The sequence below is a fragment of the Trichomonas vaginalis genome, chromosome II (assembly GCF_026262505.1).
Source record: "Trichomonas vaginalis G3 chromosome II, whole genome shotgun sequence".
Classification (NCBI taxonomy): Eukaryota; Parabasalia; order Trichomonadida; family Trichomonadidae; genus Trichomonas; species Trichomonas vaginalis.
Genome location: NC_067204.1, coordinates 9,939,219 through 9,964,715, shown reverse-complemented (window position 1 = coordinate 9,964,715; position 25,497 = coordinate 9,939,219). Strand labels below are relative to the sequence as shown.

At 33.9% G+C, this 25,497-nt stretch overlaps 8 protein-coding genes and 3 pseudogenes across 11 annotated transcripts, besides 5 other annotated features; 6 read left to right on the top strand and 5 right to left on the bottom strand.

The window, feature by feature from the left end:
- Nucleotides 1–4,164: 4,164 nt before the first annotated feature.
- On the bottom strand, nt 4,165–4,869 carry TVAGG3_0517390 (annotated as a pseudogene). Its single transcript has one exon. A coding segment is annotated over exon 1 (705 nt).
- A 621-nt stretch (nt 4,870–5,490) lies between these two features.
- Nucleotides 5,491–7,011: a mobile genetic element.
- A 5,639-nt stretch (nt 7,012–12,650) lies between these two features.
- Nucleotides 12,651–13,561: a mobile genetic element.
- Nucleotides 13,562–13,579: 18 nt separating this feature from the next.
- Nucleotides 13,580–25,497: part of a mobile genetic element that runs on past the window's edge.
- Nucleotides 13,764–14,061, bottom strand: TVAGG3_0517360 (annotated as a pseudogene). Its single transcript has one exon. A coding segment is annotated over exon 1 (298 nt).
- TVAGG3_0517350 (protein of unknown function, DUF4107 family) lies at nt 14,216–14,743 on the bottom strand (the record flags this gene model as incomplete). Its single annotated transcript, XM_051237120.1, has 1 exon — nt 14,216–14,743. The coding sequence occupies one exon, from the start codon at nt 14,741–14,743 to the stop codon at nt 14,216–14,218; it is 528 nt and encodes a 175-aa protein (XP_051094944.1).
- On the bottom strand, nt 14,969–15,289 carry TVAGG3_0517340 (uncharacterized protein; the record flags this gene model as incomplete). The annotated part of the gene is made up of 1 exon (XM_051237119.1): nt 14,969–15,289. One exon carries the CDS (start codon nt 15,287–15,289, stop codon nt 14,969–14,971), a length of 321 nt encoding a protein of 106 aa, XP_051094943.1.
- TVAGG3_0517330 lies at nt 15,897–16,749 on the top strand (annotated as a pseudogene). The gene has a single exon. A coding segment is annotated over exon 1 (853 nt).
- Nucleotides 17,378–18,304: a mobile genetic element.
- Nucleotides 18,775–19,179: a mobile genetic element.
- Nucleotides 19,457–20,020, top strand: TVAGG3_0517300 (uncharacterized protein; the record flags this gene model as incomplete). Its single annotated transcript, XM_051237118.1, has 1 exon — nt 19,457–20,020. The coding sequence occupies one exon, from the start codon at nt 19,457–19,459 to the stop codon at nt 20,018–20,020; it is 564 nt and encodes a 187-aa protein (XP_051094942.1).
- TVAGG3_0517290 (uncharacterized protein) lies at nt 20,283–21,047 on the bottom strand (the record flags this gene model as incomplete). The annotated part of the gene is made up of 1 exon (XM_051237117.1): nt 20,283–21,047. One exon carries the CDS (start codon nt 21,045–21,047, stop codon nt 20,283–20,285), a length of 765 nt encoding a protein of 254 aa, XP_051094941.1.
- Nucleotides 21,065–21,901, top strand: TVAGG3_0517280 (organellar and viral DNA polymerase type B; the record flags this gene model as incomplete). The annotated part of the gene is made up of 1 exon (XM_051237116.1): nt 21,065–21,901. The coding sequence occupies one exon, from the start codon at nt 21,065–21,067 to the stop codon at nt 21,899–21,901; it is 837 nt and encodes a 278-aa protein (XP_051094940.1).
- TVAGG3_0517270 (keratin-associated protein family) lies at nt 22,090–23,151 on the top strand (the record flags this gene model as incomplete). Its single annotated transcript, XM_051237115.1, has 1 exon — nt 22,090–23,151. The coding sequence occupies one exon, from the start codon at nt 22,090–22,092 to the stop codon at nt 23,149–23,151; it is 1,062 nt and encodes a 353-aa protein (XP_051094939.1).
- On the top strand, nt 23,192–24,245 carry TVAGG3_0517260 (integrase core domain containing protein family; the record flags this gene model as incomplete). The annotated part of the gene is made up of 1 exon (XM_051237114.1): nt 23,192–24,245. A coding segment is annotated over one exon (1,054 nt), but the record flags the coding sequence as incomplete, so codon positions are not given.
- On the top strand, nt 24,719–25,447 carry TVAGG3_0517250 (organellar and viral DNA polymerase type B; the record flags this gene model as incomplete). Its single annotated transcript, XM_001289782.1, has 1 exon — nt 24,719–25,447. One exon carries the CDS (start codon nt 24,719–24,721, stop codon nt 25,445–25,447), a length of 729 nt encoding a protein of 242 aa, XP_001289783.1.

Here is a 25,497-nt window from a genome sequence, read left to right as displayed (position 1 = left end):
ACGATGAAAAGTCATGACAAAACATATACGATTAAATCATGACAAAACATATACGATTAAATCATGACAAAACATATACGATTAAATCATGACAAAACATATACGATTAAATCATGACAAAACATATACGATTAAATCATGACAAAACATATACGATTAAATCATGACAAAACATATACGATTAAATCATGACAAAACATTTACGATGAAATCATGACAAAACATTTACGCTCATTACATGAAGAAGTCATGACAAAACATATACGATTAAATCATGACAAAACATATACGATTAAATCATGACAAAACATTTACGCTCATTACGATGAAGAAGTCATGACAAAACATATACGATTAAATCATGACAAAACATATACGATTAAATCATGACAAAACATATACGATTAAATCATGACAAAACATATACGATTAAATCATGACAAAACATTTACGATGAAATCATGACAAAACATTTATACGATAGAATCATGACAAAACATATACGATTAAATCATGACAAAACATATACGATGAAATCATGACAAAACATATACGATTAAATCATGACAAAACATTACGATGAAATCATGACAAAACATTTACGCTCATTACGATGAAGAAGTCATGACAAAACATATACGATTAAATCATGACAAAACATATACGATTAAATCATGACAAAACATTTACGATTAAATCATGACAAAACATATACGATTAAATCATGACAAAACATATACGATTAAATCATGACAAAACATTTACGATGAAATCATGACAAAACATTTACGCTCATTACGATGAAGAAGTCATGACAAAACATATACGATTAAATCATGACAAACATATACGATTAAATCATGACAAAACATTACGCTCATTACGATGAAGAATCATGACAAAACATATACGATTAAATCATGACAAAACATATACGATTAAATCATGACAAAACATATACGATTAAATCATGACAAAACATTTACGATGAAATCATGACAAAACATTTACGCTCATTACGATGAAGAAGTCATGACAAAACATATACGATTAAATCATGACAAAACATATACGATTAAATCATGACAAAACATTACGATGAAATCATGACAAAACATTTACGCTCATTACGATGAAGAAGTCATGACAAAACATATACGATTAAATCATGACAAAACATATACGATTAAATCATGACAAAACATTTACGCTCATTACGATGAAGAATCATGACAAAACATATACGATTAAATCATGACAAAACATATACGATTAAATCATGACAAAACATATACGATTAAATCATGACAAACATTACATGAAATCATGACAAAACATTTATCATTACGATGAAGAAGTCATGACAAAACATATACGATTAAATCATGACAAAACATATACGATGAAATCATGACAAAACATTTACGCTCATTACGATGAAGAAGTCATGACAAAACATATACGATTAAATCATGACAAAACATATACGATTAAATCATGACAAAACATATACGATTAAATCATGACAAACATTTACGATGAAATCATGACAAAACATTTACGCTCATACGATGAAGAAGTCATGACAAAACATATACGATTAAATCATGACAAAACATATACGATTAAATCATGACAAAACATTTACGCTCATTACGATGAAGAAGTCATGACAAAACATATACGATTAAATCATGACAAAACATATACGATTAAATCATGACAAAACATTTACGATGAAATCATGACAAAACATTTACGCTCATTACGATGAAGAAGTCATGACAAAACATATACGATTAAATCATGACAAAACATATACGATGAAATCATGACAAAACATTTACGCTCATTACGATGAAGAAGTCATGACAAAACATATACGATTAAATCATGACAAAACATATACGAAAATCATGACAAAACATATACGATTAAATCATGACAAAACATTTACGATGAAATCATGACAAAAACATTTACGCTCATTACGATAGAATCATGACAAAACATATACGATTAAATCATGACAAAACATATACGATTAAATCATGACAAAACATTTACGATGAAATCATGACAAAACATTTACGCTCATTACGATGAAGAAGTCATGACAAAACATATACGATTAAATCATGACAAAACATTTACGATGAAATCATGACAAAACATTACGCTCATTACGATGAAGATCATGACAAAACATATACGATTAAATCATGACAAAACATATACGATTAAATCATGACAAAACATTTACGATGAAATCATGACAAAACATTTACGCTCATTACGATGAAGAAGTCATGACAAAACATATACGATTAAATCATGACAAAACATATACGATTAAATCATGACAAAACATTTACGATGAAATCATGACAAAACATATACGATTAAATCATGACAAAACATATACGATTAAATCATGACAAAACATTTACGATAAATCATGACAAAACATTTACGCTCATTACGATGAAAAGTCATGACAAAACATATACGATTAAATCATGACAAAACATATACGATTAAATCATGACAAAACATTTACGCTCATTACGATGAAGAATCATGACAAAACATATACGATTAATCATGAACAAAACATATACGATTAAATCATGACAAAACATATACGATTAAATCATGACAAAACATTTACGATAAATCATGACAAAACATTTACGCTCATTACGATGAAGAAGTCATGACAAAACATATACGATTAAATCATGACAAAACATATACGATTAAATCATGACAAAACATATACGATTAAATCATGACAAAACATTTACGATGAAATCATGACAAAACATTTACGCTCATTACGATGAAGAAGTCATGACAAAACATATACGATTAAATCATGACAAAACATATACGATTAAATCATGACAAAACATATACGATTAAATCATGACAAAACATTTACGATGAAATCATGACAAAACATTTACGCTCATTACGATGAAGAAGTCATGACAAAACATATACGATTAAATCATGACAAAACATATACGATTAAATCATGACAAAACATATACGATTAAATCATGACAAAACATTTACGCTCATTACGATGAAGAAGTCATGACAAAACATGTACGATTAAATCATGACAAAACATATACGCTCATTACGATGAAGAAATCATGAAAATTCATGAGGTGAGAAAAGAGGTGAGAAAAGAGGTGAGAAAAGAGGTGAGATCTCACCACTTCACCTAAATTTATTTTTGTCTGATTTACGCTCATTACGATGAAGTCATGACAAAACATTTACGATGAAATCATGACAAAACATATACGATTAAATCATGACAAAACATATACGATTAAATCATGACAAAACATATACGATTAAATCATGACAAAACATTTACGATGAAATCATGACAAAACATTTACGCTCATTACGATGAAGAAGTCATGACAAAACATATACGATTAAATCATGACAAAACATATACGATGAAATCATGACAAAACATTTACGCTCATTACGATGAAGAAGTCATGACAAAACATATACGATTAAATCATGACAAAACATATACGATGAAATCATGACAAAACATATACGATTAAATCATGACAAAACATTTACGCTCATTACGATGAAGAAGTCATGACAAAACATATACGATTAAATCATGACAAAACATATACGATTAAATCATGACAAAACATTTACGCTCATTACGATGAAGAAGTCATGACAAAACATATACGATTAAATCATGACAAAACATATACGATTAAATCATGACAAAACATTTACGATGAAATCATGACAAAACATTTACGCTCATTACGATGAAGAAGTCATGACAAAACATGTACGATTAAATCATGACAAAACATATACGCTCATTACGATGAAGAAATCATGAAAATTCATGAGGTGAGAAAAGAGGTGAGAAAAGAGGTGAGATCTCACCACTTCACCTAAATTTATTTTTGTCTGATTTACGCTCATTACGATGAAGTCATGACAAAACATTTACGATGAAATCATGACAAAACATTTACGATTAAATCATGACAAAACATTTACGATGAAATCATGACAAAACATTTATGTTATACAGTAATGTTAGTCATGAATGTTTGTCCTACGTGTTGGCGTTAGTGTTGAAAAATAATGTTTGTCCTACATGAAGCCGTACAAGCGTTTGAATTTGTTTATGCATAAGATTACTCTCTTGTTTTCTGTATCTATCATACAAACATAAGCAGCACCTGTTTTTGTAAAGTTTATATGAAGTTTTCGATAGTTAAGACCTGTATAATAATAGAATGCGTCCTCATTCTCAACATAATAGTAGAACTCAAACGAATGCTTACCATAATCTGTTATTTCAACAGCTTCGTCAGATATTTCATCAACGAACTCATAAACTATATCGCCATACTTGCTTTTATTTCTATTGTTTTCAGATTTAGAACACCAACGAAGGTTTGAGATTCTGTTGTCCGTTCTATCATGATTTATATGGTCTATTTCTTTCAAATTGTTTGGATTTTCAATCCACTGTTCTGCAATAATTCTATGCTTTAAATGTGTTTGTTGTTTAAACTAAGCTCAATATAACCATGATTATTTAAGCATTCACTCTTAATATGTTTGTTTTTCTTTCGACGAATAGTAAAAGGATATGTCGTACAAATCTCATAATCTTCATGATTTTCTCAATGTTTCCCATTGAGTTTGTTCCCCACTAACGTTCTCATTGACGTCCTCAATATCTTCTTCCTCACTGAACTCGTCAATATTTTCACTAGCTCCTTCTGTAATGTTTTCATCGGCATTGTCATTGACTTCTTCTGTAATGTTAGATGTTGTTGTTTCGCTCATGTTCTTTCACTAATGTTAAAAGTTATGTTGTACGAATTTTGAACAGAATTTAGAGCAGTTATGAAACAATGAAGTACTTTTACGCTATTGAAAGGAACTATGAGAGTGAAGTACATGACAGCAATGACAAAAGGAACTAATATCAAACCTAATGAAATCGCTCACGAGGACATAGAGCTTAACAAGTACTTTGTGGAGTATCTTATAAGTGAAGAGTATGTAAGACCTTACTTCATGTTTGACAGCATGAATGAGGATGTTATTTCATGGTTAAAGAATATAAGCAATGTTTTCGGTAAGTACGTCATAGATGACAAAGGTCTTGTTGTATTTTATGAGACAGCAATACGAACACAGGAACTAATGGATATTATGCATTCAACAGCAAAGAAAGGATTTAGTACTATTGGCATGAATGAACATTGCAGGAATGACATATACAACCTATGCTCACGAAAGCCTTACACAAAAGCAATACAAATGATAGAACATAAGTGTCTAAGGTCAGCAAATGAAATCATTACTGTCAGTGGTTATGAAAGAACTGTTAGCAAAGATGAGTGGAAACAGCTATTCATATTAAGGAAGGACGTTGCTGAACTAGTTAAACCTGTTGCACAAACATTGTTTCAGATAAGACCAGCAATGACTAAGAACCCTTTGACCTTAGTCAATGAGACCATAGAGGTTGAAGATAATGACATGAAAGAACTAGGAATGAATGAGAGAAGTTGTGAAGGATGTTTGAGTCAAAACACATGGTTCTTCAGAGCTGTTAAGAAACTTAGTAAAGAACGACAGAAATATTTTATAGAGAAGTATTGCAAAGGATGTGTAAATGAATTGCTTGAAATAGAACTTAGAGACACTTTCACACTAAAGGACTTGAGAAGAAATAAGTACATGAGTGAAGAAGGTATTGACATAGCTAGTGTTATAAATGACTTAAGAAGATGTGTTGTCGTTATTGACGGAGCACGTATGACATATCTAGTGAAAGATTATGATGGAATACGAGACACAACAACACTTGTGTCAGTAGATAGCAAGGAATTCAATAAGCTCATGAAGAGTGTTTATGTAGGACGTATTGAGGAGAAGGATGTGAACGCACTGATGATTTATGAAGCGGGTCAGAACAAGAACTATCTTATGAAGTCAGGCATGAGATTCTTTGACGAAAGAGATGACATTTACAGCTATTTCAGAGGATATGAGTATGAGGTACTGAATGAAGTAGATGAACGAATTATTGAAGGATATTTGAAACATGTTCACGATGTCATATGTAATGAGGATGAAGAGCTTTATGAGTATGTTTTGAACTGGTTCGCCTACATCGTTCAAAATCCTTGTGGAAAGACTGGAACAGTACTTTTGTTAATAGGAAAGCAAGGAACTGGTAAGAATGTACTTAGTAATGTTCTATGCGAGCTCATTAGCAAGTACGCCAACAATAATATAACGGCAATAGAGAATGTGGTTGGTAGATTCAATGCTGCTATTGAGAACATGAAGCTCATCGTATGCAATGAACTAAGCTCATGCGATACGTCTAAGGTCATGAACCACGACGCACTAAAGTCAATAGTAACAGAGACTCAGTTGGACTTAAATCAGAAGTGTCAGCCAGTAAGAAAGATAGAGAATGTTTGTAATATCATCATGATATCTAACAACTTCAACTCAGTAAAGATTGACAAAGACGACAGAAGATTTGTTGTCATTGACGTAAGCAGCAGATACAAAGGAAATTACGAATATTTCTCAAATCTCATTGAAAGCTTTAATGAAGAGTTTTATTCAAACTTACTGACGTACTTCATGAAGAAAGATTTAAGTGAATTTGATGTAAGGAAGATACCATTCACCAGGGCTAAACAAGAACTCATCGAAATGAACAAAACACCTTACCAAATGTTTTACGAGGAGTTCTATGAAAAGTTTGTATCCGGATGGAATTGTACAGAGTGCTACAGAAGATATAAAGAATTTGCGAAGGAGAATGAATTCTTTGCATGTAGTTCAAATGTATTTGGCGGCAAGATGAGAGAATTTGTGAAGAGAAGTAGAAAGCGAGACGGTTCTGCAAGAAGTTATATTTACGAAGCAAGTATGATATTAGAAGGTCGTGGAAAGAAAGAAACAGTGAATTATGAGGAAGTGCTTGAAAAATTCATGGAGTACATGGGAAGCAATATAACATACAACAAAGACATATACAGTGAGTTTAAGTACTACTGTGAACAGCATGAGATTGAAGTAATGAGTAAAGGAGACTTTGAAACGCTTATGAAAGACAGTAAGGAGGTCGTTCATGAGAACAGTGATGAAATAGTTCATGAGAACAGTGAGGAGGTCATACATGAGAACAGTGATGAAATAGTTCATGAGAACAGTGAGGAGGTCGTTCATGAGAACAGTGTTGAAATAGTTCATGAGAACAGTGAGGAGGTCATACATGAGAACAGTGATGAAATAGTTCATGAGAACAGTGAGGAGGTCATACATGAGAACAGTGATGAAATAGTTCATGAGAACAGTGAGGAGGTCATACATGAGAACAGTGATGAAATAGTTCATGAGAACAGTGAGGAGGTCATACATGAGAACAGTGATGAAATAGTTCACGAGAACAGTGAGGAGGTCATACATGAGAACAGTGATGAAATAGTTCATGAGAACAGTGAGGAGGTCATACATGAGAACAGTGATGAAATAGTTCATGAGAACAGTGAGGAGGTCATACATGAGAACAGTGATGAAATAGTTCACGAGAACAGTGAGGAGGTCATACATGAGAACAGTGATGAAATAGTTCACGAGAACAGTGAGGAGGTCATACATGAGAACAGTGATGAAATAGTTCATGAGAACAGTGAGGAGGTCATACATGAGAACAGTGATGAAATAGTTCATGAGAACAGTGAGGAGGTCGTTCATGAGAACAGTGTTGAAATAGTTCATGAGAACAGTGAGGAGGTCATACATGAGAACAGTGATGAAATAGTTCATGAGAACAGTGAGGAGGTCATACATGAGAACAGTGATGAAATAGTTCACGAGAACAGTGAGGAGGTCATACATGAGAACAGTGATGAAATAGTTCACGAGAACAGTGAGGAGGTCATACATGAGAACAGTGATGAAATAGTTCATGAGAACAGTGAGGAGGTCGTTCATGAGAACAGTGTTGAAATAGTTCACGAGAACAGTGAGGAGGTCATACATGAGAACAGTGATGAAATAGTTCATGAGAACAGTGAGGAGGTCATACATGAGAACAGTGATGAAATAGTTCATGAGAACAGTGAGGAGGTCATACATGAGAACAGTGATGAAATAGTTCATGAGAACAGTGAGGAGGTCATACATGAGAACAGTGATGAAATAGTTCATGAGAACAGTGAGGAGGTCGTTCATGAGAACAGTGTTGAAATAGTTCACGAGAACAGTGAGGAGGTCATACATGAGAACAGTGATGAAATAGTTCACGAGAACAGTGAGGAGGTCATACATGAGAACAGTGATGAAATAGTTCACGAGAACAGTGAGGAGGTCATACATGAGAACAGTGATGAAATAGTTCATGAGAACAGTGAGGAGGTCATACATGAGAACAGTGATGAAATAGTTCATGAGAACAGTGAGGAGGTCATACATGAGAACAGTGATGAAATAGTTCATGAGAACAGTGAGGAGGTCATACATGAGAACAGTGATGAAATAGTTCATGAGAACAGTGAGGAGGTCATACATGAGAACAGTGATGAAATAGTTCATGAGAACAGTGAGGAGGTCGTTCATGAGAACAGTGATGAAATAGTTCATGAGAACAGTGAGGAGGTCATACATGAGAACAGTGATGAAATAGTTCATGAGAACAGTGAGGAGGTCGTTCATGAGAACAGTGATGAAATAGTTCACGAGAACAGTGAGGAGGTCATACATGAGAACAGTGATGAAATAGTTCATGAGAACAGTGAGGAGGTCGTTCATGAGAACAGTGTTGAAATAGTTCACGAGAACAGTGAGGAGGTCATACATGAGAACAGTGATGAAATAGTTCACGAGAACAGTGAGGAGGTCATACATGAGAACAGTGATGAAATAGTTCACGAGAACAGTGAGGAGGTCATACATGAGAACAGTGATGAAATAGTTCATGAGAACAGTGAGGAGGTCATACATGAGAACAGTGATGAAATAGTTCACGAGAACAGTGAGGAGGTCATACATGAGAACAGTGATGAAATAGTTCATGAGAACAGTGAGGAGGTCATACATGAGAACAGTGATGAAATAGTTCATGAGAACAGTGAGGAGGTCATACATGAGAACAGTGATGAAATAGTTCATGAGAACAGTGAGGAGGTCATACATGAGAACAGTGATGAAATAGTTCATGAGAACAGTGAGGAGGTCATACATGAGAACAGTGATGAAATAGTTCACGAGAACAGTGAGGAGGTCATACATGAGAACAGTGATGAAATAGTTCATGAGAACAGTGAGGAGGTCGTTCATGAGAACAGTGATGAAATAGTTCACGAGAACAGTGAGGAGGTCATACATGAGAACAGTGATGAAATAGTTCACGAGAACAGTGAGGAGGTCGTTCATGAGAACAGTGTTGAAATAGTTCATGAGAACAGTGAGGAGGTCATACATGAGAACAGTGATGAAATAGTTCATGAGAACAGTGAGGAGGTCATACATGAGAACAGTGATGAAATAGTTCACGAGAACAGTGAGGAGGTCATACATGAGAACAGTGATGAAATAGTTCATGAGAACAGTGAGGAGGTCATACATGAGAACAGTGATGAAATAGTTCATGAGAACAGTGAGGAGGTCATACATGAGAACAGTGATGAAATAGTTCATGAGAACAGTGAGGAGGTCATACATGAGAACAGTGATGAAATAGTTCACGAGAACAGTGAGGAGGTCATACATGAGAACAGTGATGAAATAGTTCATGAGAACAGTGAGGAGGTCGTTCATGAGAACAGTGATGAAATAGTTCACGAGAACAGTGAGGAGGTCATACATGAGAACAGTGATGAAATAGTTCATGAGAACAGTGAGGAGGTCATACATGAGAACAGTGATGAAATAGTTCATGAGAACAGTGAGGAGGTCATACATGAGAACAGTGATGAAATAGTTCACGAGAACAGTGAGGAGGTCATACATGAGAACAGTGATGAAATAGTTCATGAGAACAGTGAGGAGGTCATACATGAGAACAGTGATGAAATAGTTCATGAGAACAGTGAGGAGGTCGTTCATGAGAACAGTGATGAAATAGTTCATGAGAACAGTGAGGAGGTCATACATGAGAACAGTGATGAAATAGTTCACGAGAACAGTGAGGAGGTCATACATGAGAACAGTGATGAAATAGTTCACGAGAACAGTGAGGAGGTCATACATGAGAACAGTGATGAAATAGTTCATGAGAACAGTGAGGAGGTCATACATGAGAACAGTGATGAAATAGTTCATGATGTCGTTCGTGAAGAAGCCATTGCAACAAAGAATGAGATAAAGGATTTCATAGAACTTAACAAGGAGGAGTTTAAAGAAAGCTATGAAGTGAAAAGATGTGAAGAAGATTTCTTGGCGTATTTGAAGAAAAAGAGACTAAAGCCAATGGCTCAAAATAAGTTTCAATCGATGTTTGAAAAGAAACGTTTGAGCTATGGTGGTGTAAGAAGCACATATTACTTTGTTAAGAAGTGAGGACATTTATTTTTGTCGTTAGTGTTGGAGTTTGTGTTGGAGTTTGTGTTGGAGTTTGTGTTTGTTGTTAGTGTTGAAGTTAGTACTTGATGTTAGTGTTGGAGTTTGTGTTTGTTGTTAGTGTTTGTCATTTGTGCTGAGGTTAGTACTTGAGTTAGTGTTGGAGTTTGTGTTTGTTGTTAGTGTTTGTCATTTGTGCTGAGGTTAGTACTTGAGTTAGTGTTGGAGTTTGTGTTTGTTGTTAGTGTTTGTCATTTGTGCTGAGGTTAGTACTTGAGTTAGTGTTGGAGTTTGTGTTTGTTGTTAGTGTTTGTCATTTGTGCTGAGGTTAGTACTTGAGTTAGTGTTGGAGTTTGTGTTTGTTGTTAGTGAGAGAATAAATTAAATCATGAACTTTGCCATGTTCTCTGTCCCTAGTAGTTTTCATTAAGTTCTGGAAATAATGAAAGTCATAAACTTTGCCATGGTCTCTGTCCCTAGTAGTTTTCATTATCTCACAGAGTTAATGAAAGTCATACTTTCTATCAGATGAAGCATGCAGATGAACATAACGAAAGTTAGTGAGTTTGCCACGAGTTATGAATAAAATATTGGAATATTAGATGAGATAGCTGATGAAACAGATGAAGATAAATTAAATCTTGGACTTTGCCACACTCTGTCCCTAGTTCCTCAAAAATCCTTGACAACGTTGCTTAGAAATTTTGGTTCAAAACCTCATCTGATTTTAATCTGTTATGCTACCTGTTAAGTTTCGCGAGATTATAAATGTCATGGAGTTATATAAAAAGGATGGACAGCTAGGGACACTGGAAGTACTTGTAAGGCTATCTGTTAAGATTGCATGAAATACTAAAAAGTCATGAAATCCATTATCGCTGTGCTAGCTTCACCTTAGAGTAAAATGACAAATAAAGTCACTGAAGCAATGAAACAAAAGTTTTTGGTAGAATACATTAAATCAGGAATTATTCCAGAAGGTTTTTACATTCATACTATGAAGGATGGTAGAGTTCAGTTTAGAAAGATAAAGCAACCATTAGATAAAGAAGGAATTTTGAGAAAGATTAAACTTCATGAGGACAACATTGCTGAACTTAAGAAGAAGTTAGAAGAGTTGGAGAAAGGAAGAGAGTTATAAAGCAATGAATTCAACAGGGTGAAAAAACAGGTGAAAAAAGAGGTGAGATCTCACCACTTCACCTAAATTTATTTTTGTGCTATGTTTTCATACGTGTGAGGGTGGTGATATCATTTATTTTTTATTTTATTTTTTAAAATTATTTTTATTTTATTTGGATGTAATGACAGAACAAAAGCAACTCATACAAATCAAAACATATAACAAACATATATTTAAACATTTATTCTTCCTTCCTGAGCATAACATGTTCTTTCAAATACATCCGAGACCAGTTGACTTTTCATTGACTGTGTATAAAGATAGAAATAGTTATATCATTAAACCATACGATGACGAAGGTAAGTTATGTAAATTGTACGTTAAGAAGTTAGAGAAAGTTTATGGCTTCAAGTATGACTACAATAGGGTTAACACTGATGATGAAGATATTGAGGAAAATTTATGAGAACATTAGTGAAGTTGTTAGTGAGAACGATAGTGAGGTGAAATTGTTGGCGGCTTTGTAAATATTTAAGGTTAAGTTAGTTTTTGCGTTCATGTTGTAAAATATACGTTAACGGTTTTGTAAAGTGTCAAATTCACAAGTATTGGGTAAGGTGGAACGCAGTGCCACCATACCCAAGACTTGTATACTAACTTCTGCCAATTAATGAATTATCACTATCATACTTGCCATAGTATAAACAATCAACATTTGTTACATCATATCTGTCGCGAACTAGTAATGTAATGACATCCCCTTTTTCCACTCCTTCTGCTGTACTTTCCATTGTGAATCCGATTCCATTTGTCAAAGCTTCAACTGTTGCTTTATCATCTTCGCCTACACTTATATCTGCATAGATACCTAGATCAAAAATTTTGGCTTCGTCACCGTTGTTAGTCAAATTGTTGTAAACGAAAACGATAAAAATGGTTTGACAGAAAAGTGACACTTTACATGGCAAAAAATAGAGCCTTACTTTTGAGATACTTGAGATTGAAACTGAATCTTATGAGGCGGTGATCTTGAATCACTACCTCATAAGGTTCAGTTTCATATAAAATTTGTTGCAATTTGTTATTCTTTTGCAATTATTTCTTATAAGATTTTACATCTTTAGCGGGGAATGTTTGTTATCATGTATATATTATAATATCTACACGATAACGAACATTCCTCGCTAAATTGCTGAGAAACTTTGAGGAAATGTCGAACAATTTCCTCAAAGTTTCTCAGATTTATATAGATCACTAGAGTCCCCTAGGCATTGATTCTGGTTCAGTACCTAGGAGGCTCTAGTTCTCTAACGAACTGATAAAATGTTTTTAAATTTTTGGATATTGCTACCTGTGAAGCACTGACTTCAAGTCAGTACCTCACAGGTAGCAATTACATTGAAATATGGGAGAAACTTTGTCCGAATGTTAAACTATTCGGACAAAGTTTCTCCATTTGTAGTGGAGATGGAAAGCTTTTGAGGTATATTATATTAATGTATACCCAAAGCCTTCCATCTCCACTTGAAAGTTCCAAAACTTTGGGTTAATAGTTGCAATTAACCCAAAGTTTTGGAACTTTCTAGAAGGAATTGCAGGGTAAGAGGTACATAGTATGAATATTACCTCTTACCCTCCAATTCCTTCCTTAACATAAACAAATTTGGAGTTAATTGTTTGCAATTAACTCCGGGTTTGTTGACCTCCAAATGAAAATGAAAGGGTAAGAGGTATATAGTGACCCTATATGCCTCTTACCCTTTCATTCTCATTAATTATGGGAGAAACTTTGGCCGAATGTTAAATTATTCGACCAAAGTTAGTTAGTATACATATCATGTGTACGGAGGCACTGCGCGCCTCCTTACCCATTATATGTGAATTTGACACATTACGAAACCGTTAACGTATATTTTACAACACAAACGACAACACTAACTTAACCTTAAATATTTACAAAACGCCAACCACTTCACCTCACTAATGTAAAAAATAAACGTTCTCACTTACAAAAGTATTGCAACTACTCCCATTGCTGTGCTTCACATAACAGCTCATAATCTTCTGACTCACTTTCTTCTTCATATAGGTCAAAGTCACTGTCAAAATAAATGTATGTAAGTTTTGACAAAGCTAATGAAACACGCTTACCGTTTGTATCATATGCTTGTATAACTTTCCATTCTTCATTCCTTCATAAACGCTCAAACTAACTTTACCCTTTCTCCCCGTATCTGATAGAATGTATTTTCACGAGGAACGAAGAACAAATTCTTGAACTCATGACCGTTGTAGTTTGTTATCTCAATAGTTTTCGTCATTTATATAAAAATAAAATAAAAATAAAATAAAAAATAAACTTAAAAATTAATGATATCACCACCCCACGCGTATGAAAACATAGCACAAAAATAAATTTAGGTGAAGTGGTGAGATCTCACCTCTTTTTTCACCTGTTTTTTCACCCTGTTGAATTCATTGCTTTATAACTCTCTTCCTTGGTTTCTTTTTAGTTGCTTTCTTCACGTCTGTCTCCAACTTGACTGTCTTTCTTCTTCGGCCGTAATGATACCAGTTACTTCCACCAGTCAATGGGTCAAATGGTCTTTCGTAAGGGTTTCCATACATTCCATAGGGACCATATGGAAGAACTACTGGTGGAGAAGAAACATTTTCTTTAGTTCCATCGACTCTATTTAAATGCACTGTTTCACCTTTCATCTGGTCATTAAAGTCTTTTACGTGTTTTGCAAACTCATCGTCCTTTCCTAAAGCATTTTCTGACTCAGTCGCAACTAAATTGGATGCTTTATTTATGAGCCCTATTTTATTTAATCTTAACTTCTTTGCAACCCAGCCTCCTATCTTTCCTTTATTTGCATCTAATGTCTTTGAAACCCTTCCTCCACTCATTTTATTTACTGCGTCATAAGCTCCAAGTGCTTTTGCTCCAAATGCTAATGCTTTTGTTCCCATTGCGCCTAAAGCTGCCCAAGCTACCATTTACCTCATATTAAAATCATCTCTCTTCAATATTATCTCATAAAAGTTCTCGTTACTGGAGAAAGTCAATGAAACATAAACGTTCTCACGGGCTTCGCCCTCACCGCTTTGCGGTCTATCTAACTTCTTTCTTATCTCATCTATACGCTTCAAAATGTCTGAACAATTGCTAACATCTTCTACAACAGTTATTTCATCATGAATGACCTTCAAGAACAAGCTCATTTAATATGCTATTAAAATCATTTCAATAATGAGTCCATCCTTTCCATCTTTAGGTAGCACAACATCTTTCATTGAAGAAGGTTCGACAAGTCTTATGTTAAACTTACTGACAAAGTTTGTTATACTATAATGCTTCGGCGGCGAATACATATAGTTTGAAAGACATAATATAGATTCTTCAGCAAATTCACTTATACTGGATTTTATAACAATGTTCTCACGAGACCAAATACCACCAATTGATAATCTTGTAAGCAATCCTGCTGAACCTTCTTCTGTAAACGTCGATGGTAACATTCCACGAAGGTCATCTATTGACATCGTTGAGTCACTGTATTTAAATATTTTCTTAAAGCAATCGTCATTATCTAACCATGCAATAGCTTTGAAGTTTTCATTCGAATATACATCTGCTTCATTAAATGTAAAACCTGACTTCTTTGCAGAGATGACTTTAAAATCTATTGAGTTTGTTTCAAAATTATATGCTATGCTAACTTCTGAAGGTAATGGATGTCCTTCCGCAGTCAGTTGTTCTCTCACTACTGTTTGAAGCTTTGTGTTAAAAACTTTCATGTCATCTCCTGTATCTAAGTTCACATACACAGCAACAGGAAAACTATCTTGCTTCTTTGTTTCATCATTATACTCAAACATTAAAGTTCTTCAATAATATTGTTCTTCCTGCTGAATACTTCGAACCTGTCTGATTTCAATAGCTTTCTCACCTCCTACATACTCTACCCAGTGTCTTGGATATTCATAAGTATACTGACTTTCTTGAATTTTGGTTGGTTTCATCATAACATGTTCATAGTATATCTTTATACTCTTGTCAGTTAGACTCGGTGCTATGTTCTGAATATTTCTGACTTGCATTTTTAATGGAGATAAAATGAAGCATTTAATACATGACGTAGATGAAGACATGAATGAAACTACAGACAAACTTAACTCTTCTCTCATTCTTCCTTTCAGTAAGGACTATGAGTTCTGTTCAAATGGTGTTTATTTCTATTGTGGAAAGATGGGGTCAGGAAAGACATTTAACCTCATTCGTCATATACTCATAACAGAGCGTTTAGGAAACGACTCTTACTATGATCAAATCATTATATCAGCAACTTCAGACTCTATGGACTCAACAGCGAAAACATTTATGTCAAAAGTTCAAGCCTCTGTCGTTAAAGTTCCAGACAGTGAACTCATTGAATTTCTTCAACGTTACATTCGACGTAAGAGGAAATATTATGCCATCGTAGAGTTCATACAGTCAGGAATGCAAAAGACTTCTGAGGAGATGGAAAGAATTATTGACAAACACACTTACGTCAATACTCAGGAGTTTACGATATGAAACGACTTACAAACTACATTCTGTCAAAACTTTCAAAATACCCCTTCAAAAAATATCCTTCAAACACTCTGCTCGTTTGCGACGACTTCGCCGGAAAAGGTTTAGTGTCAAAACCAGACTCACCATTAGCTAACATCATTACTAAAGTCAGACATTACCATTTAACTGTAGCAATACTTATGCAAACATGGAGGTTTTTAGCTTTAAACATAAAACGTCTCATAACTGACTTCGTTATCTTTCAAGGTTTCTCACGTTATGATATTGAACTTATTTGGAAACAGTCAGGTATAACATTACCTTTTGAAGAAATTTGGGAAGCATATAAGTCTCTCATCTCTCCTCGTTCATACCTTGAGATTCATATCATGACTAATCCATTAAAGTCAAAAATATTCCATGGGAACGACCAACATTGTTTTAAAGTTTAACCTTCAATTGACTGATGGTAAACAAATTCCATGCATCTCTGTCGCCATTTCTGTTAATATTTTTGCTGTCATTCATATCATCCACTTCCCATCCGTTAGCTTTTGAGGATATGCGTTAGAATAGCTGTTCTTAAATGAAGGCTTTTCACCTTTGAGAGCATAAACTCTATAACTTTCTGCATACTTTATGTTTGAACCTCCTGAGCCATCATTGACATAAATTTTTATAGGCTTCCACCCTTTGTTCATGTTCCTGCTTCTTCCCTTAGCTCTTTTGTTCAGTAGTTCACATCTTTATACACAGCACCTGTCTCAGTGAATTCAACAATATTTTCATTCGTTAGCTTTACATTCAAACCCTTGTCGAGTATATTGTTCATTTCATACATATAAAAGGTTTTTATTCTATATGAAATGAGAAGCAAATCCATCTTAGCTGGTGCCGTTAATGTTCCAATTGAACCAACATCAAATGTTGACTCACGAACGACTGTAATGCATGAAAATTCGGTTCAATTCATTTTTGACACTTTACATATCGGATGTATTATCTAAGAATTATATTATAAAAATAATAATTTTGTGTTTTATAAGTTTATTTGTATAAATTGATTCAAAAAAATGGAAAGACAAGAAGTGGATCTGCCAAATGAAAATCAGATTTATATTACGGCATATCTTGAATATTCTATTGGCAAAAAGACAGCAGACCAAGTTGCAAAAGATTTGCACATAGGTAGAAAAAAATTATTATTAAAATGGCAAGAACTTGGTTTAATCCAAAAAGCTCGGAAGACCAGAAACTCCTCTTAGAACAGATTTGTTTACCAACATTCACGAAATAAAAGCTAAGTACAATCTAGGTTATAAAAAAGTTTTAGAGAGTTTACATACATGATGACACAGTTTCATTTCACGATATGCTTAAATTATACGAAAAAGAGAATCTTTTCAAATTTCGGCGAGATCCAGAAAAAATTGATGAACATCCAAATCAGTATGTTTCCCAATACGTAATCAGCAATGGCATACTGATTTAAAAAGCTTCAAAGAAGAGACAAATGGTACCAAGCATACTTATCATTTAATTGCCTTTATCGATGACAGATCTCGTTTTTGTATTTATTACGAAATTCTTCCCGATAAAACAATGAAATCAACTTCAAAAGCTTTACAAAATGCTATCGACTCTATCAAAATTATTCCATACGAACTTTTGACAGATAATGGATGCGAATTTACAGGAAAGGACTTCAAAAACGTTCTTCAAGTAAATGGCATTCAACACCATCGGACAGAACCTTACACACCACAGTTAAATGGTAAAATAGAACGTTTTTGGCAAACAATCTTTTCGGCTCGCCCAGATTTTATCGAAATAAGAGAATTTTTACCTCACGCAATAGAAGAATACAACACAGTATGGGTTCATACAGCTCTTAAAGATCTTTTCGGTGGAAAACCTACTCCAAAATCAATTTGGGACCAGGGTCCTAAATGGACAAAGGACTTAAACCCAAATCCTGAGTTCGAAATACAGCCTCGTAACTAAAAATAAAGTAAAAATACGAATAAACATTTTATTATAATTTAAATAATTTTTTTATTCATAAAGTAATACGATATATAGCTAAGCTATGTAAGGATATTCTGATGCTGAGAGTTTAAGAACTTTAAATTACGTATAGAAAAAAAATTCATTTAATATTTTGTAACATTTTTTAAATTGATAGATAGTTAGATTTTGTAGGGGAAGGTAAGATTCTTTGTGGTAATAATGGTCGTTGAAATTAAAATGAATGTAAGATTTGTGGAGAAATTGTATAAATTTGCATAGTGTTAGATTCAGAATAGGAGCATATGAGCCAGTGATTGTGTCTAATGTTTTTAAGGTGCTAATTGGAAGTAGAAAAGAAAAAAATTTGTTGCAATAACATCATATTGCAAAAAAGTTTTTAAAATATGATGTATGAATAAGAGTATGATTGGTATAGATTTGGGTTGTATAAATGTGATTGAACAATTGTTAATGGAAAGTTCAAAAACTTGGGTGCAATCAGAACTGATTGCACCCAAGTTTTTGAACTTTGTATAAGGAATTGTTGGCTATGATGTACTGATCATGAATCAGTACATCATAGCCAACAATTCCTTCGCAAACAGCGGGAAACTTTGTCTGAATAGTTTAACATTCAGACAAAGTTTCCCGCTGTCGAAGGAATGGAAGGGTAAGAGGTATATATTATGTATACCTCTTACCCTTTCCATTCCCTCGAGAAAGTTCAAAAACTTGGGTGCAATCAGAACTGATTGCACCCAAGTTTTTGAACTTTGTATAAGGAATTGTTGGCTATGATGTACTGATCATGAATCAGTACATCATAGCCAACAATTCCTTCCCAAACAACCCGAAATTTGTCTGATTCCACACTAATTTTATTAATTTATCTAAACTTTTATCCTCGTCTACAATTTAATCATCAATAATTATCTCTTGTTCTATTTCACTATTATATATATATATATTTATATGATTTGATTTAAAAAAAATAAATAAATAAATTAATAAATCATTTACTCAAATATATCAAAAGTTTTATTTTATATATATAAAGATAACTACTTTTAAAAAAAATACCCTATATATTTTTGCCATGTAAACTTGTCATTTTTGTCAGAAGTGAAGTGAACCGAATTTTCATGCACAACATTGACTCACGAACGACAAACAATATTGTCATAAAGAACTATAGTTCAGAGTGTTTGAAAGAAAAAGAACCAGATTTTAAGTCGGTGAATTTAAACTCAGCTTCAAACGCTAACGCTACATCAGATGTTAAGTTAGAGTATCCACCACTGGACCAAATTCTTTCAAGAGAAGCCAACGACAACCCTTACACAAATGTTCAAACAAATCCTTCAGATAACGAAGACCATTACCTTCTTCAGTTGTATCAAACTATCTTACTCAAAGACGATAAGAAGCTTTTGACAAATCTTATAAGCAAGAACCAAATAATTCTAACAAAGGAGGACCTTGAAAATGTTATATCACGAATAACAGGGAAACAATGTGTCATTGACTATCTCGACCCTGAAATCGAATGCTGTGGTCAAACGCCAATATTCATGAAAATAGGTAACATCCGCATCATTGAAACACCAGGAACTACAGGAGTTGAGTTTAAGTATAAATATTCGAACGAGTATACAAAACTATCTACTGACTATAAGCTTTGTTTGAAATATGTTTTAGTAAATTAAAGCAGTCAGGAGGGCTCCTTGAGCCCATCTTGGCGCTTTGCGCCGTCAGTCAAAAAATTTCAAGTTAGCAATTTGTAATATCTATCCAAAACTTCTTCAACAGTATCGAACTCATCTTCATAATGCAAACCTAATCTTATTGACTTGGTGCAGTTTTCACTAACACAATGTTTTTCTGTTCTCTTGACTGACATAACTAACTCATTTGTTTCATCAAACAGCAACAACCAAAGTTCATGACCTAATACATAACATTCATACTTTATATTTTTAGCTCTGAGTTCTCTTGTAAGCTGTTGCATTTAATATTTTCTAAAAAGTCAACTTCAACAGTCATTCGCACTGGTGCCTTCAGTTTTACAGGCTCTCCTTGAAAGTCAACAAGTCTGAATTGCATGTCTTTCAAATTATGAGGACTAATGCGAACCCATTTACCTAAATGAGTTGCTATGACAGGAACGTTTGGAATGAACATTGAATTGACTGCATAACAGAAGGATTTATATTCTACTGAACCTTTACTATTAACTCCTGAAATACCTGTGACATTAGCTATTTTTGACTCAATGTATAAACAATTACCATAACATACATATGGAACAGATTTCATCTCAATCGTTTTGTCAACACTTTTCAAAGGAAATGTCATATGGTATGCACCCAAAAGAAGTTGTACTCTATGACTCATTCGTGTTATCTTAAACTCCTTCGCATAACTGAACTTCAATGTTCCCTCAGAAGAGAGTTCGACATCTATGTTGTCAATAGTTTCTTCATTTATGAGAGTATCTATGACTCCAGCAATTTTATCTATTCTATACCCAGCTCTGTTAGGAAATGTTATAACACTTCTTTTGTCATCTATTTCAATCTCCATGAAATCTGTTTCATCTGTTATGACAAAAGTTGCGATAGTATTGAAGTCAACAACTCTGAAAGCAAGCGCTTCATTCTGAAGACCTAAGTTTGTTTGTAGCTTTACTGTCCCGTATTCGTTTGGGTCTGTACTTTGCAAATAGAACAACATTTTATTCTCATTAAAATATGACTATTGCTGCATATGCGTATGAAACAAATGATATTCTTGGCTCAGTATCAGACATGCATGAAGATTGGCTTAAAGGTATTGATAAATCTTTAAAAAATCACAGTCAGTCTATTGCTGACTACAAGAAAAGTATAGATTTTTTACATAGTGCTATGGACGTACATGATGGAAGCATAAGGAACTTACTTAATGCTAACAATAACTTACCAGGAACTATTAAAGCATTTATAAAGTCCTTTGTAAAACCCGGTGCTCTAACATTTAGGTCTTTGAGAGCAAGAGCATTGAAGTCAAGAGATGCAGAAACTCCAACAGAAGGAACTGAAACAACAGAAACTCCAGAAGAACCACCAAAACCAACAGCTAATGAAATATTGTTCGAATATTTTCCAAGGTACTCTGTTCTCATTGCATACATTCAAGAAATACTTAAGAAAGCAGACTTGACTTTAGGAGATGATGAAAGTTCTGTATATCTTTCGTTCCAGTTTCAAATAGCAGAACTTTTGAGACAGATATGCTTAATGTATGACAACATCTCTGATTTCACAAGATATGATGACGACCATGACCCCGAACACGGTGAAGAAGAAGTTTTACAAACATCCATTAAGACAGGAAAGGTTTTAACTCAAAATCTCATTATTGACACCAAAGATGGCGAAGTGGACGTTCTTCAAGAGCTGAAGAAAAATACTTCTTCGGGAGGTGGTGGTAGGCATGAACTTGAAATAAATGAGATAGAAGAGAAATTAGCCGAAAAAGCAGATAAAAACCATGTTCATTATATAAGTTCAGATGAACAGATTATAACGGATACCATGGATATTTAACACAGGATGAAAAAGTGAAGACGGAAGATGTTAATGAAAGAAGATATAAATTCATTCGTGCTGAAGGTTATGACATACGCTGTACTGTACAGTATGACACAGGTAAAGCACCAGAAGCATTTGGTTATAACGATGAAATTTATGCCTCTAGTTTCTTTGTTAACGGTGTATTAGTTGAACCAAGATTTATGTTGAGAGTTAAGGCAAAAATAACCGTTGAAGATGCTATTAAAAGTAAAGCTGACAAAGATGAACTTGACGCAACGAACAAAGTTTTGAAATCTCATAAACACAATATCTCCGATATAAATGAACTTCAAGCTACATTAAATAGTAAAGCAGACAAGAACCATACACATGAATCCTTCACTACTGTTAGAGCAGACGACATAATATTGAACTATACCCTTGGTTCAAGTGCACCTTTAGAGAATCCGAGTACAAGCGTAAAAGATACACTAAACTCCTTAAATAACAAATGTATAAATATCGAAGGTCATGTCAGAAACTTTGAAACATATAAACTACCAGCAATGTTAGATAAAAAAGCAGATAAAGAACATACACATAACTCCTTCTCAACTGTTGCTATAGAAAGTATTGAAGGAACGGTTGGCGGAACTGGTGGGGATGCATTATATTATAAACCTCCTAACTTTCCACAAGGTTTAACATCGAATGAAAACATAACAACGAAGAAAGAAATTAGCTGTAAAAATGTTTATGTCATGGATGATGAAAATAATGTTAAATTCACTGCTCAAGATTTATATGATAAGAAAGCAGACAAAACAGAGCTTCAAACATTAAAGACTGAAATACTTCAAACATTATATCCTGTTGGTTCTATTTATACGTCAATGAACTCAACAAATCCAGCAACAGTTTTAGGTTTTGGTACGTGGCAGCAGATTGTAGATAAATTCTTATACTGTGCTAACTCTTCAAAGCAAACAGGAGGTTCGAAGAAAATTAAAGAAGCAAACCTTCCACCGCACACTCATACAGGAACGACAAACTTTTCTGGCGACCATTGCCACTCATTAAGAGACCACCCATTATACAACTCAGAGTATGAAGCTGGCCATGACGTTTTATCTCCATCTTATAACAATTCAGCAAAAAAGATTTTTCGACAAACTGAACCGGGAGGAAATCATTCACACACTTTCACAACAAATCCAACAGGCTCGGATGCAGATTATATGCCACCATTTGTGACTATATTCGCATGGTACCGCGTTCAATGAACGCGCTTGAGCCTAGAATAAAATCTTTAACTTTACATAAATGAGCTTGAAAGAAGTATTCGAACAACATCCATGGAGGTCATTTAAGAAGTTCAATGAAGCTGCAAAGAGTTGGGGATTTACTAACAGAGCTGAAGTGAAAAGGTTCTTTGACAAAAATGTTGTACATCAAACAAAAATAAACCCTTACGACTACTTTTTACCAATTTACTCCAACACTCCTGACGCATACCAATTTGACACTCTCATTCAAAGCAGAAAAGGAGGACATAAACCATTCCTCATCTTCATTAATGTTAACACTCGTAAAGCACATGCATATCCAATGAAAAATAAAGGAACTCGTGAAGTGTTAAGAGTTTTACAAAAGTTTGTAGCAGAACATAGCCCAAGTACTTTAACATCAGACCAAGACAGTGCATACCTCAGCAATGAAATCACAGAATTTCTCATTAAGCATAACATAACTCACTACACTACTGAAGACCATAACCATAACATACTCGGCATCATAAACCGCTTCATAAGAACGCTCAGAGATTTAAATCAAGAGCGAGACTTTACCGAAGAAACAATGAAACATTTTCTCGAAGTATATAATTCCTCAACACATTCTACAACAGGACATACACCAAATTCAATGACACAACAACAAGAAGAAAAGTATATACAAAAGAAACGAAGCCAAACACAAAATATCAGAAATTCAACACAATTTACCCTCATTCCTGGTACAAAAGTTCGTGTAGTTCTTGACGACAAACCGTTGACAAAGAAATGTTTAAGGTTAAGTAGAAACTATTATATCGTAGACTCTACGCAAGGTAATGGATATCTTATAAAAGCTGCTGACGACTCTATTGCGTTTTACCCTCGTCACAAATTAGTCGAAAGTAGTAATGGCAAACTTGCTGAAACCATTGACGAAGCAAAGCGAGGAGTGGTTATTGAAATACTTGGCTACAACATAAACGATGACACTTATAAAGTAAGATATGAAGGAGGCGTTGAAGATGTTATACCATCTAAGAACTTGAGAGAGTCAAAGCCAACACATCTGGGACCATTAGAGCGGGAGTACTGGAAAGACAAAAATAAGCCAGAAAGAATAAGAAAATTCTTCTAAACTTTTTCATTAGATGTAAATCAGACATGAATAAGAAAATTCTTCTAAACTTTTTCATTAGATGTAAATCAGACAAAAATAATGTTTAGGTGAAGAGGTGAGATCTCACCCGTTTTTTCACCTGTTTTTTCACCCTCACGAATTTTCACGAATTTTCATGAATTCCCTTAAGATAGAAAAATAAAGTTAGTTTTATTTTTATTTATTTTTTTATTTTGTATAAAAGATATGATTTCAACAATCGGCACAACAACAATTCAAACAACTACAGCACCAAACTCGTTAGTCATGAATCCTACGTCAATGTTGGTAGAGATGAAAAGCTTTATTCCTTCTTCATATACTTTTGAAACAGAAATCCAGAAGATAAAGCAAGAACTTTTAACAAGTAATTTAGACTGTAGTGCGAAAGATGAAACAAATGAACAGTATCTTTATGAAATGGAGGACCTCATCGACCATTTGCCTAAACTACCTGAAATTCAGCAGCAAAAACTAACTATTCCTGAATTCGACGAAATTGAAGTCAAAGCAACTGACTTAGTAGAAATTAAGAAATTCATACGTAAAGTAAATTATGAGTTTCTAGGATATCATTGCAATCATAAAGTTATGGACAAAGATTGCTACATGGTTTATAAAAATATTTCTGACCTTTACAAATCCGAAGAATTTAAGACATACGATAACTTTGTTTCATTAGTTGCAAAATGTGTATGGCAGATAAGAGATAAAGATAGAAGAGGTAAGGTATGGAATGAACAGATAAAACCAGTAGCTTTTGAGTTAAAGAAAACCATTGACGGCTTAGTTGTTCTAGCTGGTTTTATTTCAATGTATAACGCAAAAACGATGCCGCAATGTTCAAAATGTAAAGCAGCAATAAGAAAATATAACTACTCAGTCAAAGAGATAGAAAGAATGCGAAACGACTATGCAGACTTAAAGAAAGAAGCAGAAAAGCCAGCAGAAGATAAAATGGATATGTTGACATTTCTTAATAAAAACTATCCAACAGCAGAAGATTTCCTTCTGTCTGACGTCAAGAAGAAATATAAAGAAACCTTCGGCATTGTTAAAACTTTTGATGTACTAAAAGAAGAAATAGAAGCTACGAAATTGTTTAGGATTTCAAATATACATCGTACAATTCATGTAAAACGCTTGTGAAAAATTAGGTGAAAAAACAGGTGAGATCTCACCTCTTCACCTAAAAATTA